Source organism: Radiomyces spectabilis (assembly GCF_025331425.1).
Source record: "Radiomyces spectabilis strain NRRL 2753 chromosome Unknown BYT42scaffold_2, whole genome shotgun sequence".
In the NCBI taxonomy this organism is placed as follows: Eukaryota; Fungi; Mucoromycota; class Mucoromycetes; order Mucorales; family Radiomycetaceae; genus Radiomyces; species Radiomyces spectabilis.
This window is the reverse complement of record NW_026251927.1, coordinates 2,262,031-2,277,314: the sequence shown is the minus strand read 5'-3', so window position 1 is coordinate 2,277,314 and position 15,284 is coordinate 2,262,031. Positions and strand designations below refer to the sequence as shown.

General features: G+C 42.3%; 7 protein-coding genes across 7 annotated transcripts; 3 read left to right on the top strand and 4 right to left on the bottom strand.

The window, feature by feature from the left end:
* The first annotated feature begins 1,271 nt into the window (after positions 1–1,271).
* On the top strand, positions 1,272–2,201 carry BYT42DRAFT_201974 (uncharacterized protein). Its single transcript, XM_051562524.1, has 5 exons — positions 1,272–1,425; positions 1,484–1,603; positions 1,664–1,819; positions 1,892–2,013; positions 2,071–2,201. The coding sequence occupies exons 2-5, from the start codon at positions 1,547–1,549 to the stop codon at positions 2,159–2,161; spliced, it is 426 nt and encodes a 141-aa protein (XP_051427565.1). The 5' UTR covers positions 1,272–1,425; positions 1,484–1,546; the 3' UTR covers positions 2,162–2,201.
* Positions 2,202–2,901: 700 nt separating this feature from the next.
* On the bottom strand, positions 2,902–5,114 carry BYT42DRAFT_557520 (major facilitator superfamily domain-containing protein). Its single transcript, XM_051566903.1, has 4 exons — positions 4,511–5,114; positions 3,688–4,439; positions 3,483–3,621; positions 2,902–3,394 (listed from the first exon to the last, which is right to left on the bottom strand). The coding sequence occupies exons 1-4, from the start codon at positions 5,031–5,033 to the stop codon at positions 3,147–3,149; spliced, it is 1,662 nt and encodes a 553-aa protein (XP_051427564.1). The 5' UTR covers positions 5,034–5,114; the 3' UTR covers positions 2,902–3,146.
* Positions 5,115–7,367: 2,253 nt separating this feature from the next.
* Positions 7,368–8,171, top strand: BYT42DRAFT_509732 (mitochondrial 18 KDa protein-domain-containing protein). The gene is made up of 2 exons (XM_051565136.1): positions 7,368–7,665; positions 7,773–8,171. The coding sequence occupies exons 1-2, from the start codon at positions 7,384–7,386 to the stop codon at positions 8,151–8,153; spliced, it is 663 nt and encodes a 220-aa protein (XP_051427563.1). The 5' UTR covers positions 7,368–7,383; the 3' UTR covers positions 8,154–8,171.
* Positions 8,158–10,618, bottom strand: BYT42DRAFT_557514 (kinase-like domain-containing protein). The gene is made up of 9 exons (XM_051566902.1): positions 10,298–10,618; positions 10,158–10,203; positions 9,983–10,069; positions 9,849–9,901; positions 9,631–9,763; positions 9,533–9,557; positions 9,408–9,442; positions 8,779–9,319; positions 8,158–8,691 (listed from the first exon to the last, which is right to left on the bottom strand). Exons 1-9 carry the CDS (start codon positions 10,576–10,578, stop codon positions 8,423–8,425), a joined length of 1,470 nt encoding a protein of 489 aa, XP_051427562.1. The 5' UTR covers positions 10,579–10,618; the 3' UTR covers positions 8,158–8,422.
* Positions 10,619–10,630: 12 nt separating this feature from the next.
* Positions 10,631–11,290, bottom strand: BYT42DRAFT_557508 (uncharacterized protein; the record flags this gene model as incomplete). The annotated part of the gene is made up of 1 exon (XM_051566901.1): positions 10,631–11,290. A coding segment is annotated over exon 1 (158 nt), but the record flags the coding sequence as incomplete, so codon positions are not given.
* A 682-nt stretch (positions 11,291–11,972) lies between these two features.
* On the top strand, positions 11,973–13,166 carry BYT42DRAFT_490637 (glycosyl-transferase for dystroglycan-domain-containing protein; the record flags this gene model as incomplete). The annotated part of the gene is made up of 3 exons (XM_051564014.1): positions 11,973–12,105; positions 12,223–12,914; positions 12,999–13,166. 3 exons carry the CDS (start codon positions 11,973–11,975, stop codon positions 13,164–13,166), a joined length of 993 nt encoding a protein of 330 aa, XP_051427560.1.
* A 571-nt stretch (positions 13,167–13,737) lies between these two features.
* BYT42DRAFT_557500 (uncharacterized protein) lies at positions 13,738–14,740 on the bottom strand. Its single transcript, XM_051566900.1, has 4 exons — positions 14,625–14,740; positions 14,407–14,549; positions 14,216–14,332; positions 13,738–14,145 (listed from the first exon to the last, which is right to left on the bottom strand). The coding sequence occupies exons 1-4, from the start codon at positions 14,649–14,651 to the stop codon at positions 14,064–14,066; spliced, it is 369 nt and encodes a 122-aa protein (XP_051427559.1). The 5' UTR covers positions 14,652–14,740; the 3' UTR covers positions 13,738–14,063.
* Positions 14,741–15,284: the final 544 nt, after the last annotated feature.

The window sequence follows — 15,284 nt, the reverse complement described above, 5'->3', positions numbered from 1 at the left end:
CAATGACTGGAACCGCGTTGCCGGCGGCACTGCCGCTATTCAGTTACTTTTACCAGTAAGTTTGAAAGTGTATATTGAATACATGATCGGAACCAACAAAAATGCTTATGTAGGGAAAACCTGAATGAACGCAACCGTTAGTTGCCGGTTTAAGCGCTGCCACCATAGAAGAACAAACGGATACAAGGATGCCAGCCAACTTAATTCGGTACTCAGCATGGCTCTTACAGAAGGCGCACAAGTTGGGGGCTAAACAGTGGTCTCTCCTTTCCCTCTCATTGGACCGAGTCGGTAAGGTATTGTATGGCCCCATTGCATATATTTCAGTAGACAACTAACCGAACATTGCAGCCTACGTGCGATTGGTGGGAAACGGCTTGTTTGATTTTCTTAACGAAGCCTGGATGTCCGGATATCCTGCTCCTCACGGTTTGACGGTTCGACGGTTCGTGAAGATCGTGTGGAAAAACTCTGTGAATTACGCTAAGCAATCGTCTATAGTACGAAAAGGGTTTAAAATCCAGAACGGAGTCACGTATACAGTTTATACCAAAGCCTTGTTTGAAAGGTCCTACCGAGACCAATAATATAAGCAAGACCTGTGGGAAGCAATTTATAACATTGACAAAATTTGCCCAAAACGGTTGCGCTATTTGCAGGTGGAACCAGGTAAAAGGCTGCGATTGATACAGCAATACGTTGAAAAGAGACTAACTTGCGACTTTTTTTTTTGACAATAAACAGTCGGTACAACAAAGCATACCCAGTTCGCCAACGTCATGGAGACAGATGGTGTTATGACGAGCGTGAAGTTCGTTAAACGGTGGGACCGGAGTAAGTTCTTGCAATTGAAGGTGTATTGCCCATTATTCAGATGATCTTCCCCATCTATCATTAGCGCCGTACCCCTCCTCCAAGAAGGCGTTTCATTTTTTTCCCTAGACGGCCCAACGTGATCAATTGGACCAGAGGTTTATATCATTTAAAAAAAGAGCCGACTGGCTTGAACCCTGCTGCGCGTGTCATCGGTATTGATCCCGGTAAGTATTGATACTCATGATACCAACTCGCATACAACTGATTGATGATACGATAGGCCAGCGCTCAGTCATAACAAGCTGTGACACGGACACCAACCTGCATTTGGAGGAAGAACGAAGTAACCATGTTTACAGATTACCAATCGTGTATACCAGTAAGTACCGCCATTGGATATATACAAGAATAACTGCAAATATGTAACCGATCATTCGATATGTTTAGGCAGAGCAGTATGTTCCGTTGGACAACCCAGATAGAATTGAAAAATAGAAAACAAGCAAACATACAGCCATGCTATGACGAAATCAAGGAAGCGCCACCCTCTGTCTTCACGATGGATGCGTTTAAGAAGTATATCGAGGCTATCGCTCGTAATCATCAGAAGCAATGGAAGCGCCAAAAGAAGTGTTCTGTATGTTAAGCGATTAATTTCATCCTTTAGGTGCATACATTCAATTGCACATTCCGCCACCGGGAAAAACGTGCGCTGCACTCGCAAAGGCAAATGGTGCTAGATAAAATGGCGGACACCTTGCTCGGGGATCCTGCCGAGCCAAAAATTGTAAGTTGATGATATTTCACATCTTCTCAACATGTAGTAATGAACGTTGTGATTTAATAGCCTTGTCAATGGGTTTATAAAAACTCTCGAAAATCACGTCATCGAAGAAGGAAAAACGCTCGAAGAAATGAGCGGAGGCCAGAGGGTGCAGCCAAAGTCGCATTTGGGGATGCAGACCTGAAGCCCATGAAAAAACATGCCCCAGTTCCAATCAAGGTACGGCACGATGGTAAAATGATATACTCCAGAAGACATTGCTCATGCAAAAGTCTCCAGGGTTTTCGCAAGGTTCTTGCCCGGAAGGCAGTGGTTATTTGCGTTGATGAATATCGGACGAGCAAGGTATGCAGCCGTTGCGACTGTGAGACGGTCGAAGTACGAGACCCACAGATACCTGTGTGCAAGCATAAGTGAGTCATAACGAATTTGCACATTGTATTATCAAGCTGACAGTGCAGTGGCAATAGGAAGAAGTATTGCCGACTGAAAAATTTTGACAAAAGGCGAAGAGGACGTTGTTTGGATGATGACGGCAATATTCTTTGCTATTCATCATAATGCCGTCAAAGCAGACCCGCAGGCAAGTTGAAGACTTTATTGAAGTTAAGGGGTGGTACTGACACAATCAAGTAGGCCGATCTTGGCAAAGCGTTATTTACCCGATTCGACTGTGCCCCCAGTGCAAGTCGGCGAATAACGATGCCAATGCACTGGTAAGCAAGGAGTCCGGAATACTTTGACAATATAATGACTACATCATTGGTTATTCTGGATTTGGGACCGCGATATCAACGCTGCCGTCAATATGAGAAGAATCCTCGCAGCATATATCAACTCCGGTTACCAGACCGATTCAAGACCGGCTTCCCTCCAACGACGCGCACAAGCTGCGCTTGACGACGAAAGCCTCGTCGACTAGCCTCCTGGTGCAGACCAGGCTAGGTCTGGGTTGATAAGTCAATTCGAGTTAAGTTTTAAATTGAATGACATCAGCAAAGATTAACCAATTTTATTTTTTATGTGCAAACACTATGTGCATTTAGCAAAACCCAACTAACTAAAAAGCTCGATGTCAGATCCAAACCTTATTTCGTCATGGCTGACAAATGTTTGAAATGTGAAAATTTCATCCTGTTTTCTGAAAAATAAAATAAAATAAAATAAAAAAATATTGTTGGTAATCATTACTGAACTGCAGCATTGGACAATGAAAATCGTTTTTATCTTTATTGAAGCGTTACTTCTTGGCATTGGAAAAATTTGCTAGGAGAAAATTCCATGACAACAAGTTTCACACGCTAGAATAGAGCGGAAGGTGTTACCTTGTAACCACAGTATATAATGCGAATCCACACTCACTGATCATCACTGAGTTGCTTTTATTTGATGCCCCAAAATGTAATATAAGGGCCCTTCCTGTTGGATTTACTTTTTGTAACTACAAAACGTGAAAGATCATTGTTCTGCGACCCGGTTATTATATCAAAGCACAAGGGATAGAACGCGTATGATAACATTTTAAAAAAATGATAACAGAGAAAATTCAAGAGTGACGAAGATGACCCAAAATAAAGACGACAAGACTGACAGCAGTAACGGCCACCGCTACTTGGACCAACCACACATACCCGTAATTTTCATACAAAAACCCGCCTGCCAAACATCCAACACCATACCCCAATCCATAGTTTAATGCGGCCAGAATGCCTTGCGCAATGGCTCGCTGATCCCCGGGGAATAATGTGTCGACTTCAAAGACACTCGTAGACCACAGGAGAGCGTAGGATAAACCTAAACAAAAGGAATGGATTTCGGTGGATCAATCGACCATCTACGAGTTGCGCGCATTACCGCACGGTTTTTCCATGTGCGCTTTTACCGTTGAACAGCTGCATGGCTAAACAGAGACACTGAGAAATCGTTTCGCCTGGGATCACGGTGATGTAAACAAGACCACGAATCATAAACGTTAGATGTGCCATTGTCATCAGTGCAACGACACTGAATCTCTCAAACAGCTAGTTGGATCTGGAGTCAGTCCAAAAGTCAAACGTCTCCAGCGATGCATCGTGGTGGTATTTTACCTGCTTGGAGATCCAAAACGTCAACATTTCCGCCAATCCACCCAGAGGCCCGGTCCAACCAATCAAAGAAGAAGACATATCGAGATCATTGTGCAAGATCAAAAAGAGAAACTGGTTGATCATAGAAAATGCAATGCCATAGAGGAACACGGTAATGAAAAAACTCCAGACACGCCAGGAACGCAGCATCGATCCCTCGGATTCAGTGGTCGTCGGCAACTGGAGCGTGGCCAAAACGGCCAGGGAGGTATCAACGGTAGGAATCTGAGACAGGGCCAACCCAAGGGGTGGCACAGGGGTGTTCATTTGCGATACATAGGCCTCGGCTTCCAGTTGAGCATCCAAGGCTGCCGTGGTCGTCGTCGACAGACGTAAAAGGGCACTGAACCGACCATCGTCTCTGTCATCCACGTAAACCGTATTGGCGTGACTCACCAGGCTTCCGCGACGAAACGATGCATAGTGTTGTACAACCGAGTCGGCGGACGAGGAACGACGAGATTGAGTAATCATGGCAGGTTTGTAGCCGAATCGAGACCGCGTAGGGTCCATATTGCTCAAAAGAGGCCGCACCGCTTCGGTGTCTTCAGTGGAAGCAGCTTCAATACGTATGCACAGCGATAACAGAATAAAACCGACTAATCCGAGGCCAAAAACCAGAAACGCCGTGTTGATGCCAAATTGGGAAATCACAAACCCCACAGTCAATATATGCAGACCATTGGAAAGCGAACCCCACATCCGCTGATTCCCTGTATTGTTTTTTTTTATTGCGTCAACGGCCAGATTCCTTGGCTTCCTTATAAATTCACCATGGACTCACCGTATATCGCCCGTTGGTCCGCTAGTATCTTGAGTACGGCGCTGTCCACCAGCGCGCATACCGGACTTCCGAAAAAGGCAAATCCAAACGCTAAAGCGGCTGTCAGGGCAAGTGGATTTTCCAAACCGAGGCACGGCAGCAATGGTAGAACAAGTACGCATCCACCTCCAATACAGGCTAAACCGGCCATCAAAAAACCATGCGCAGCGGGTTTTCGATCGGCGACAAATGTCCACAGAGGACAGGCAAACACTTGGACAAATGGCGCAATGGAGAGAAGAAAGCCAATCTCATTGCGAGTGAGATGAAGTACGCCATCATAGAAAAGGGATATATAAGCCAAGGCAGAACCATAAAGAGAATACAGTAAGATATAAAGAAGCTTCAGCTGGAAAAAGGCAGCCATAGCTATAGAAAACTGGAGAAGAAAATAAAAAAAAAAATAACAGAAAGGAAAAAGAACCCAATACAGAAAAACCAAGGTGGGTTTTTCAATCTCCCTTTCACTCCGTTTACACAACATTTAACTGACTTGCAAACCTTTTTTTTTAGGCTTGAAAATGCGGCATGCTTTAACGGTGTCCTTGTCCGAAACAGATGTTGGATTTCTCAAAAGGACTGAAACTTCAGGAGCAATCTCCATGGTTCTTGAAACCTTGCATGGTAACACGTCTCCGGCGATTTAAATCCCGAACTCGGTCTGACAGTGCACTTCTTGCATTTTCAAGATCTATATTATTTTTTTCTCACCGGAGTTGAGTGAGATGATCTGAATATCCGAGATGCGTCTGGTCAAAAAACAACAAACCAGCTGATACAGCGACTTGTTTGTATGACATGTTACTGTTTGTTGTTTGTCCAATGAAGTGGGCAAACATGTGTAAATAATATACATTCGTACATACCGTAAATCTACTGCATACAGCATATTGTATTGGCTATAGTATTTTTTTTTTTTTTTTTTTTTTTGATTTGCTCAATCAATCCAATTTCCAAGATAAATAGTACCACCTTTCTTAACCAAAGACGCTTAAATGGAATTGGCTGGTCTCGACGTTTCGATGATTCGCACCGTTAACCAAGAAAAATTCCATTCTCCAGTCTTTTGAAATGAACGCCACGCGTTATGCTTTGGTATTCCATGATCAAGGCGGTATTTCGCATAAAAGGTCATGCAAGAGCGCGCGACATGCATTGGTGACAAGAAAAAAATAGGATTCTGTATCAATATGGATTTTATGACACGTCTGGCCATCTTTCCAGAAAAAGCTTCCAGAAACATCTACTGTACTCATTATTCGTCGATAGGGCAATTGCCTGGAAGTGCTTTATGGTGCTTTTACATACGAGGCAGCTGGTATAATATTGTGGCCTATGAAGCTGTTGGAGAACTTTGGTCAGTCCGTTGGTAGAACATCTTTTTTATTTATTTTTATTCTATCTCTAACAAGCCGTACACCCGCTGTGCAATGGATGCCACCTGCTACTGGGATGTCACACTCTTACATTGAGTGACATTCGTCAGACAAAAAGCCTAACGCAATACGGCATAACCTGGGCGAGACTCTTGATGGAACTTTGGTGTATTAATGTCAGGATTCTGGCATACCATGAAACACGTTTAATGAACAAAGCAGCGCTTATTGACCTCCTCCGTCCTGTCCCGCCCAAGGTTATGATAGATCTACAAAGATGTGTGGATATGTTGGATATTGAAAAAAAAAATGAGTTAGTAAGCTCTTTGATTGATTCCAATGTCGTCAAGAAAACATTGAAGACAATAATATGTGGATTTCCCATGGATGAAACGATAGCCACCCTACTGATGCATGAATTCATAGATCGAAGCATATCTGCTCCATGTATCACTCGATCATCGAAAACTGAAGAGAATGAAAGGGCATAAAAAGTATAATTGACAGAAAAACCAAACTAAATGATGCTACAGAACACCCAGATCGACATCGACAACAGCCTTTCTTCAAAAAGGGGCTCTACCCACATTTTATTTGGATGACGACGATGCTCTGTTTGATCACAACTGGCGCAAACGGCATCTTGCTGCTGATTCTTTCGCCTGTTACCGTGAAAGTGGGTAGCGAGGCATGGTTGAAAGATAAGAAAATAGGTGCAAAAAGAATTAGCAGGTCCTGATAAGTTGGTGTAGATCATGTGATCTACAAAATCGCTTCATTTATTGATGGTGCTGCCGCTGTAATATTTTGCATACCATGAGATACACGGCGAACTTGGATAAATTTACACATGTATGTTCTTTCACACAAACCTTTTGGCCCACTATCTAGTTTTACGCTGATCGGACTTGACGCAACTAATATCCGGTCAGTAGTCCAAAGAATTACGATGGTGCTCTGTTGCGTCGTTCAAATTCGTTGCTACCTACACGCATTTTCCTTTCTAGCCATCTCCTATGTTTTGCATCATAATTTTCAAGATATCACATATTTTCTTTGCTGAACCATCTCGGTTCCTTTCTTTTATATTGTTTTGTTTATTTCCATCCAGCTCCCACATTCTAGAGAGATGTCGAGGATGCATAAACTCACCTCGAGGGAAGCATTCGTTTTGGGTACCAAGATAAAAAAAAACGCAGATTTCAGATTTCGTGATAAGAAAGGTCTTATCTTTTTCTTTCAAAAGCGGGTAATGGATGAATCATCCAACCATTCCGAGTTTGACCTTCGTGTAACGTGTCGCTGCTATTTTATTCACCCGAGATCGACGAGCCCTGGATTCCATTGTCAAAATCAGCCGTCACGAATAGCTGAGTTGGAAATTCCAGTTCATATATTACAATTTTGATGCCTTTTGTGTCGTTTTTCTTTTTATTTATTTATTCATATTACACCAGCATGACGTCTCCCCAATCCAATACACCAGCCGAAGTGACCAAGCACCTTACAGAGGGTGATTATGATTCGTTGGATACCAAGGCAAGATATCTGGCGTATACAGCTCGTATTCGTACGGCGATCACGGCAACATCACGATACCTTGCTTACACATCGGATGTCGGTGAAGCATTTCGTCCCATTGTTTCGCCCTTGATTGTCAAGGCCGCTTACGGTGTCAGTTGGGCTTACCTCGGTTTGGATGTTGCTTATGAAGGTTACAAAGCTGTACATGCTGGCAAGGTAAGAGAAATCGTCATTTTTTTTTTTTTTTTTTTTTTTTTTTTTTTGCAGTAACAATAAGAGGCCGCTGATTGTTAACCGTCTTTTTGTTGTTATTTCCATTCAAGGACTCGGCTGTGGTTGGAACGTTGATGGTGAAACGTGGTGTTTTTCAATCGATTGCGTCGATGGCTCTACCAATGTTTACCATTCATTCGGTGGTGAAGCATAGTGCCAAGATGTTCACCAATGTGAAGAACGCCAAGTTGAGAACGTGGGGCCCCACATTTTTGGGTTTGGGTGTGGTGCCATTCCTTCCGTTCCTCTTTGATCATCCAGTGGAAACAGTGGTGGATCGCATGTTTGAACCTCTCGAACAGATGGTCAGCCGACAAACCGTTCCACGAGTGGCACATGAGACTTCCACGACCGAAAGATTATCTGATGTCCATACCGCACCACAACAGCAACAACAACAACAACAACAACAGGAGAAGAAGAGCCAATAGATCTTTTTTTTTTTTTTTGTATTTTGTAAACTAGAATTCGACAAGATATGAGGACCTTGTCATATTATTAATCTCTCTTTCTCTCTCTTTTTTTTTTTTTTTCTTTCTTGTTCAATATTTTTCTTCATGTATGAATTACTTATCTCGGCTTTTGTGTTTCATGATATTTATCAAATGTATTGCATTTTTTATTTACGACGTTGTGTGGTTTTTGGTATTCGCCATGGAGTTGATTCCAAGAAAAAAGGTAAAAAGGAAAACATCCGTTTCTAAACGGCCCCACTCAATTCTCGTTCCAATTCATCGACTTCCATTGCATAGTTGTGACCGGGAACAGCGGCGGCGGCTACGGACTGATGTGCTGATTCAGGCATGGACGACGCTTTGGCTTGCGCAGCAGCATCTTTGCTTCGTTCCAAGGTTTCGCGATCTTGAGCACATAAACTTTCCTTCCTTCGCAGATTCGCTCCCGTCGGCTGAGGTTGCAGTCCGCCTTCCTTGTGTGCCTTGTAAGACATAACTTCCTGCGCAATCATTTCTAAAAAAGGAAAACGACGGGATCAGTTCACTGATGTGTGCGGGATCACCTTCCTCCCTTTTTCTTCTTAAACTTCTGTACACTTACTGCGCATATCTTCTATAGATTCGACGACTTCAAAGGAGAAATCAAAGTGATGAGGATGAGTGGGTTCATCATCTTCATCATGATAAGCACTGAGGTAAGGATGGGCCAAGGCTTCCTCGACGGTGATACGCTTGGCCGGGTCAAAGGCGAGCAGCTTATTCAAAAGATCAATAGCCAGCGGGTTGGCTCGAGGATACAGGTTTTCGAACGGAATTCGAGGCATTCTCGGGAGACTGCGGATATACACCTGAGCTCTGTCACTGCCGACGCGCTGCAAGGTCTCTTCATCGGGCGTACCAAGAATACCCAAGATCTGGTTCAACTGATCGACATAATCACGGCCTTTAAAGAGGGGCTTGCCACCGAGCATTTCGGCGAAAATGCATCCCACTGACCACATATCGATGGCTTTGGTATAATTTTGGAAACTCAACATAATCTCGGGTGCTCTGTACCATCGTGTCGCAACATATTCCGTCATGAATCCAGCATTGCCTTCGGGACTGGCAGAATATCCTCTTGCCAAACCAAAATCACAAATCTATCCCAAAAAAAGAGAACCAATGAATACCACACCGCTCGAAATCTTCACTCATTTTGTGGACGACAGATGAAATAAAAACCGTTACCTTTAATTCACAATCAGCATTCACAAGAAGGTTGCCTGATGGAAAACCATACAACGTAAGCAGGCCGTTCCATTATCCATCCATTGACCCGTCTGGGATCGGTTTCTAATTTTTTTATAGCTTACCAGGCTTCAAGTCTCGATGCAATACCTATAAATAGACGGTTAAAAAAGAGGAGATAAAAAAAAAATAAAAAACCACGAAAGAGAGATGAAGAACTTACGTTGGCACTGTGGATATATTTAAGACCGCGACAAATTTGGTATACAAAGTATTGAAAGTGGGCATCTGTCAAAGGTTGGCCCGATCGAATAATCTGATGGAGATCGGCTTCCATCAGCTCTTGTACAAGATAACTAGACGACATCCGTTTAAGCGAACATGCACGACCGAATAATGCCCAAAACCTTTTTTTTTTCCAATTCATCATGCTGAACTTACATCTCGTTGAAATCTTGTAGATTGACAATGTCCATATCGATAATGGAAGTGATCTGATTTAATCCAATACCATTTTGCACCCGTCAAAAAACACTTGCTTGAATACATTCGAGCGTTGTACCAAAAGCACTTACATTTTCATGTCCATTGAAATGTTTCAAGAGCTTGACTTCACGTAATGCTCGCTTGGCCAGAATGGTTTTTTCAAATATCCGGCAAACCTACGTTCACCCGTGAGTATGTTGCACCAAAGAACTATGGTAATTTCATCTCGAAAGTGCCAACTTGTAAAGAAAACTTGGAACGTACCTTTTTGATAGCCACCTGTTCTCCTGATTCGGAATCTCTGGCAGCACTATTTCATCCAAGTCCCCATTAGATTTTTTTCATCTCACCCATCGATCTTGCAGTGGTCGTAAGGGCGACAGATATAGAAATTTATATTTTACCATACAACGCCGTAGGCTCCTTGGCCCATCTCGCGGATGAACTGATATTTTCTATCGACTATAAACTGCTGATTAAGCACCGGAAAAGATTGATAACCAGGCATGAGGAAAGATTTTAGTCGAGAAAAGATGGGATGGAAGAAAAGAGGTAAAATAAAAACCGTGCCAAGTGAGGTGGAAATTGAGACGGAAGAGAAGAAACAAGGCCCGCACAGCAGTAAGCTCTGACGAAGCCGCAGAATTGGTCGGAATTGGAAGTCAATAAGGTATTTCCTCCCCATTTCTTTCTTGTTCGGCCCGTCGTAAAAATATGACGTCCTGTTCAATTTTTTTTGGGATTGCTTCTTTTTTTATTGTGGCATTTTGTGTTTTCTATATTTATTTCATTAGTGCCAAAAAGTTGAAAAGGAACGGTGGCCGTTCACACCGTTAATGTGATTGGCCGCACCATCCAATCGAGAAGCTAGAAGAAAAAAAAAAGGTTCTCGATCGCCCTGTCGTTGGCGTGCATGTCGGATTTAATGAACATTCATTAATGGAGTAGTGCAGAATGGCGGACACCAGCTAATCGGCCAATAAGCGGGTTGAACAACTTACATCCGAACAAATCTTGGAGATGACGTGAGTAGTTGCTTTTTGCTTGCTCAAACTTGTTGTCTTGTGTGACCCTATTCAACTCCGCTCAGCAAAAAAAAGAACAACCAACCATAAGCGAATAAAATGACACTCGTCCAATCGTACTTTTTGTGTGGGTGAAAACGGGGATAAAGAAAAAGGGGGGAAAAAAGGTTATATAAAAAAATTTCAAGGTTGAAAGGATGATGCGTCATTCACATGTTTGCTTGTTAAAGAAAAAGAAGAAATAAAAACTATAGAACGATGGAAACGTCGACATAACGATATGCTATCATGGTGACATGGTCCAAAATTTTGGCTTGTGTAACCTGGAAGAATTGAGCACTATATTGAGTTTTTATTTTTTTTTGTAGTCAGGACCCAATCTACGATGGCGACTATATAAATATCTTGGGGATTTGGACCTTTTTTTTTTTTTTTTTTTTTTGGTTTCCAACAACTGACCTTTCTTTTTTTTATTTATTTTTTTTTTCTTTTGGAATCGTAAATAACTTTTCCGACTGACTTGATATATTTATAACTTTTTTCTTTTATTCAGTCAGTTTTCTCTTCAACGCATTTTTTGTTCTTGTTCTCTTTCATTCTTTTTCTTTTTTATTATTACAAGATACCATGAGGACAGATAAATCACAAACATTTACGAGGATTGCCAAATACGCACTTATTGGTTACGCACTGTTATCACTCATGTATACAGTCAGCCACTTTTACTCATCCCACGGAGCTCGTCGTGTCATGGCCAACGAAGGCATCTACCCTCGAGCCGGTGATGAATTGGTCTTCGAGGCACCGCCTCTGGAGAATGCGGTCACATACCCCGAGAAACTGTCCCATACTACCGATGTCGCAGAAAATGATAAAGGTAGATAAACCCCGCGCTTACATAACCTTTTTGATCAACGTGAACGGGAACTGACCAGTCTTACCTTTTTTTTTTTTGTTCTGTTCTTCTTTTTTCTTTTTTCTGGGTTGGATCGGGATAGATTTCACGCAATACATGTCTCGGTCGTTCTTGATGTCCAAAGTGTTCTCCGACGCCATGGGGCCTTCAAATCTCAGACCTTACTACTTTAAAGCAGAAACATCATTCGACAAAGAAGATATTACCATGGCCACGTTGGTGACTCAAAATCGTTTCAAAGTCCTTAGTCGCTTAGCTACTCACTACAAAGGTAAGTTGAAAACAGGAAAAAGCATGGTTCGCCTCGCTTCTTGGAGACACGGTTCTCTTTTACCTGGCGCGTAACTGATCGTCATATATATTTTATTTTTTACTTTATATTTTTCAGGCCCGATCTCGGCGGCGATTCACGTCAATGATAACGAGGATAAGGAGAACGTGATTAATGAATTACGTACACTTTACAAAGACAATCCGGATATGCGCCGTTACGTGGATATTCACTTGATCGTCGATCAGTTTGACCGTCAATTCAATATGTGGAGAAATGTGGCCAAATTCTTTGCACGTACGGATTATATCATGATGTTGGATGTGGATTTCCATTTATGTACGAACTTCCGTCAGCGCATTCGTAACAACCCGAAAATCATGGACATGCTGAGATCAGGCAACACGGCGTTGGTGGTGCCCGCTTTTGAATACGTGGTCCAGGAGGACGGTCTTGATTGGCAAACCTTCCCTACCACGAAATCCGGTTTATTGGACCAAGTCGCGAATGAGAAACTCGACATGTTCCACAAATCTTGGCTGAAGGGCCATGGATCCACCAATTACACAAAGTGGTACCAAACTTCGGAATTGTACAAGGTCGAAGATTACAACTTTTCGTATGAACCCTACATCATCTACAAGAAGGAAGGTACTCCTTGGTGCGACGAACGATTCATCGGTTACGGAGCCAACAAAGCCGCCTGTCTGTACGAAATCTATCTGAGCGGTATCGAGTATTGGGTCCTGCCTGACGATTTCCTTATCCATCAAACCCACGTGTATCCCGAGGATGCTCGCAGAAAGGAGGTAACGTATTATAGCAACGCGGGATGATCGTCGGGCATCTGAGCCTCATACGGTATTTTTTTTTTCTCTTCGTACCTTTTCTAGCGTCAGTACAATCGTAAACTTTACAGCAATTTCCGTGAAGAGTTATGTTTACGTTACTCGCGTATGTTTATCGCCATGGGTGAATGGGAATCGCGAAAATCAGAAAATCTACGAAATGAATGCCAGAAAATACGTGGATTCCGAACCACCATGAAGCCCGACGCGTAAAAAAAACGATGACTTCGTTTTCTTTCGTTCGATTTCTTTCAAGCGTCCCGATGTTATCTATTTTTTTTTCTACTTCATCTTTTTCCTCCGCCATCTCTCTTTTTTCCTCAACTGTTTTTTTTATTACCCGCCTATCATACGCAGATTTCCTTCTTTTTTCTGTTTTTGTTTCTCCACCTCCCACCAGCATTCCACCCCTAACCCACTCACACATATACACACACACAAATTCAAAGCAACATGAACCGGACATACGCGTAGATAATGTATGTTCTGTCTATTTTGTATACACGTATGTATAGCTACATACACTTTATATATACATATTTATTTTTTTCCTTCATTTGCGTCATTCGCTTATCCACAAAATGACAACAAAAAAAAGTATCGATAATTCCAGCTCATATTCACCGTATTATAATGCGCGCAAATGTCTTTTGTATCATATCCATATCTAGTGCGATCCGAAAACTCCGTTCGGATTCTGTTTTAAAGTAAGACGCGTCCGATCACGCCCTTTCACAAGAAACAATGGAAGCGAGACGTGGGTCGTTTTCCAAAACGCTTTTCTTTGTCATCCAAGAATGGATATTTCTCTTACGACAAAAATAAAACATCATAGCGATCATGTTATTGCTGCAAAAAGAGAAAGAAAACAAAACAAGAAACAAGGGTGTCATGAATCTCGTCATTTGATGCGGGTTTTTGGGTGCCTTGTGTCACGGGCCACTGGGAAAAAAATCAAAGTCATCGATGGAAACGACAGGCCAGTAAACGGGAAACAATAAGAATAAAGAGGGTAATTTTTTTTTTTTTTCATCACCATGATTAAAAACCATGGGAATAAATGAATCAACAAAAACAATCAACAACCCGACTTGGGGGGATGGGATTTATCTATCCTATCATATCCGAAGCATCGACATCAAACATACTCGTAGGACCTGTTTCCTGCTTGACACGTAAATCTCGCACCACCCTAAAAAAGACATTATGCATCAGAAAAATAACCACCGTAGGCGCAAAAACACTTTTGGGCGTGCACACACCTTGCGTCTTTCCGTAAATCTTCCGTTTCAATCTTGAGCTGTGCTTCGGGTGTGACAGCGTCAATGACATAGTGATTATCACAGTGGGGACAGAATTCGTCTTCGTCTTCATAGTCACTGCAGATTAAAAATCAAGCCATTGGTTAAACACACCACCTCATATCCGCCGAGACAAACAAAAGAGGACCTACGTCATGTCTTTACGGAAAACTTTTTTGCACTTTTTGCAAGCAAACACCATTTCGTCTGTCTTTCGGAGCGGATGATCCGATACTTCAGCGTGACATTCGGCACAATCGAACCATCGTCGACAACACTGCGCACGAATCGCCACCTACATTCAAAAAAAAAAAGAATAAATTTTCAGTCTTACTCCTTCATCTTGATGGAAAGATGAAGCATCATGTACCTGTGCGTTCAAAACATGTTTACACATTGTCCGGGTATATCTCTAATGTTTTAATGGAGTTCTTGCCAAACTAAAAATCAGTCGCCGCACGCCAAAATTTGCGAGCTAAAAACCAGTCACATGGTGTTCCTTTTCATCATATGGATTTGGCATCTACTTCGCTTGGTGTTATTTATTCATTCAAAGATGTTGGGTGGAGGTTATGGAAAAGTTCAATGGAAGGGGAGAGCTTTCTGTAGCATCATTTAATTTGACTTTGCCAGTAATACGTGTGCCGTTTTACATAGTATGCTTCGATCTGTGTAGCTCATCATTCATGCATCAATAAGGTGACTATTGTTTCATCCATGGGAACTCTATATATTTTTGTCCCCAATTTCTGCTCTATCTTCTGTTTATCTGAAAAACTCTCACTATCATTGCATCCCCTCGCGTCCGTCATCCGCATCCATCATCCAATCATCCAGACAATGGTTTATCCCGCGTGTATCTGTAACCGGTCAAGTCGATTAAATATCAAAAAGGTACGTTTTGTGTGATGTGACTATCCGTTTTTCGACAAGAAAAAACTCACGTTCTTTTTTCTCTATCCTTTCTTTAGCTTTTGGTTTTCTCTCCGGTTTTCTTTTCGCCCTAGCAAGTCATCCTTCCCTCCAAATC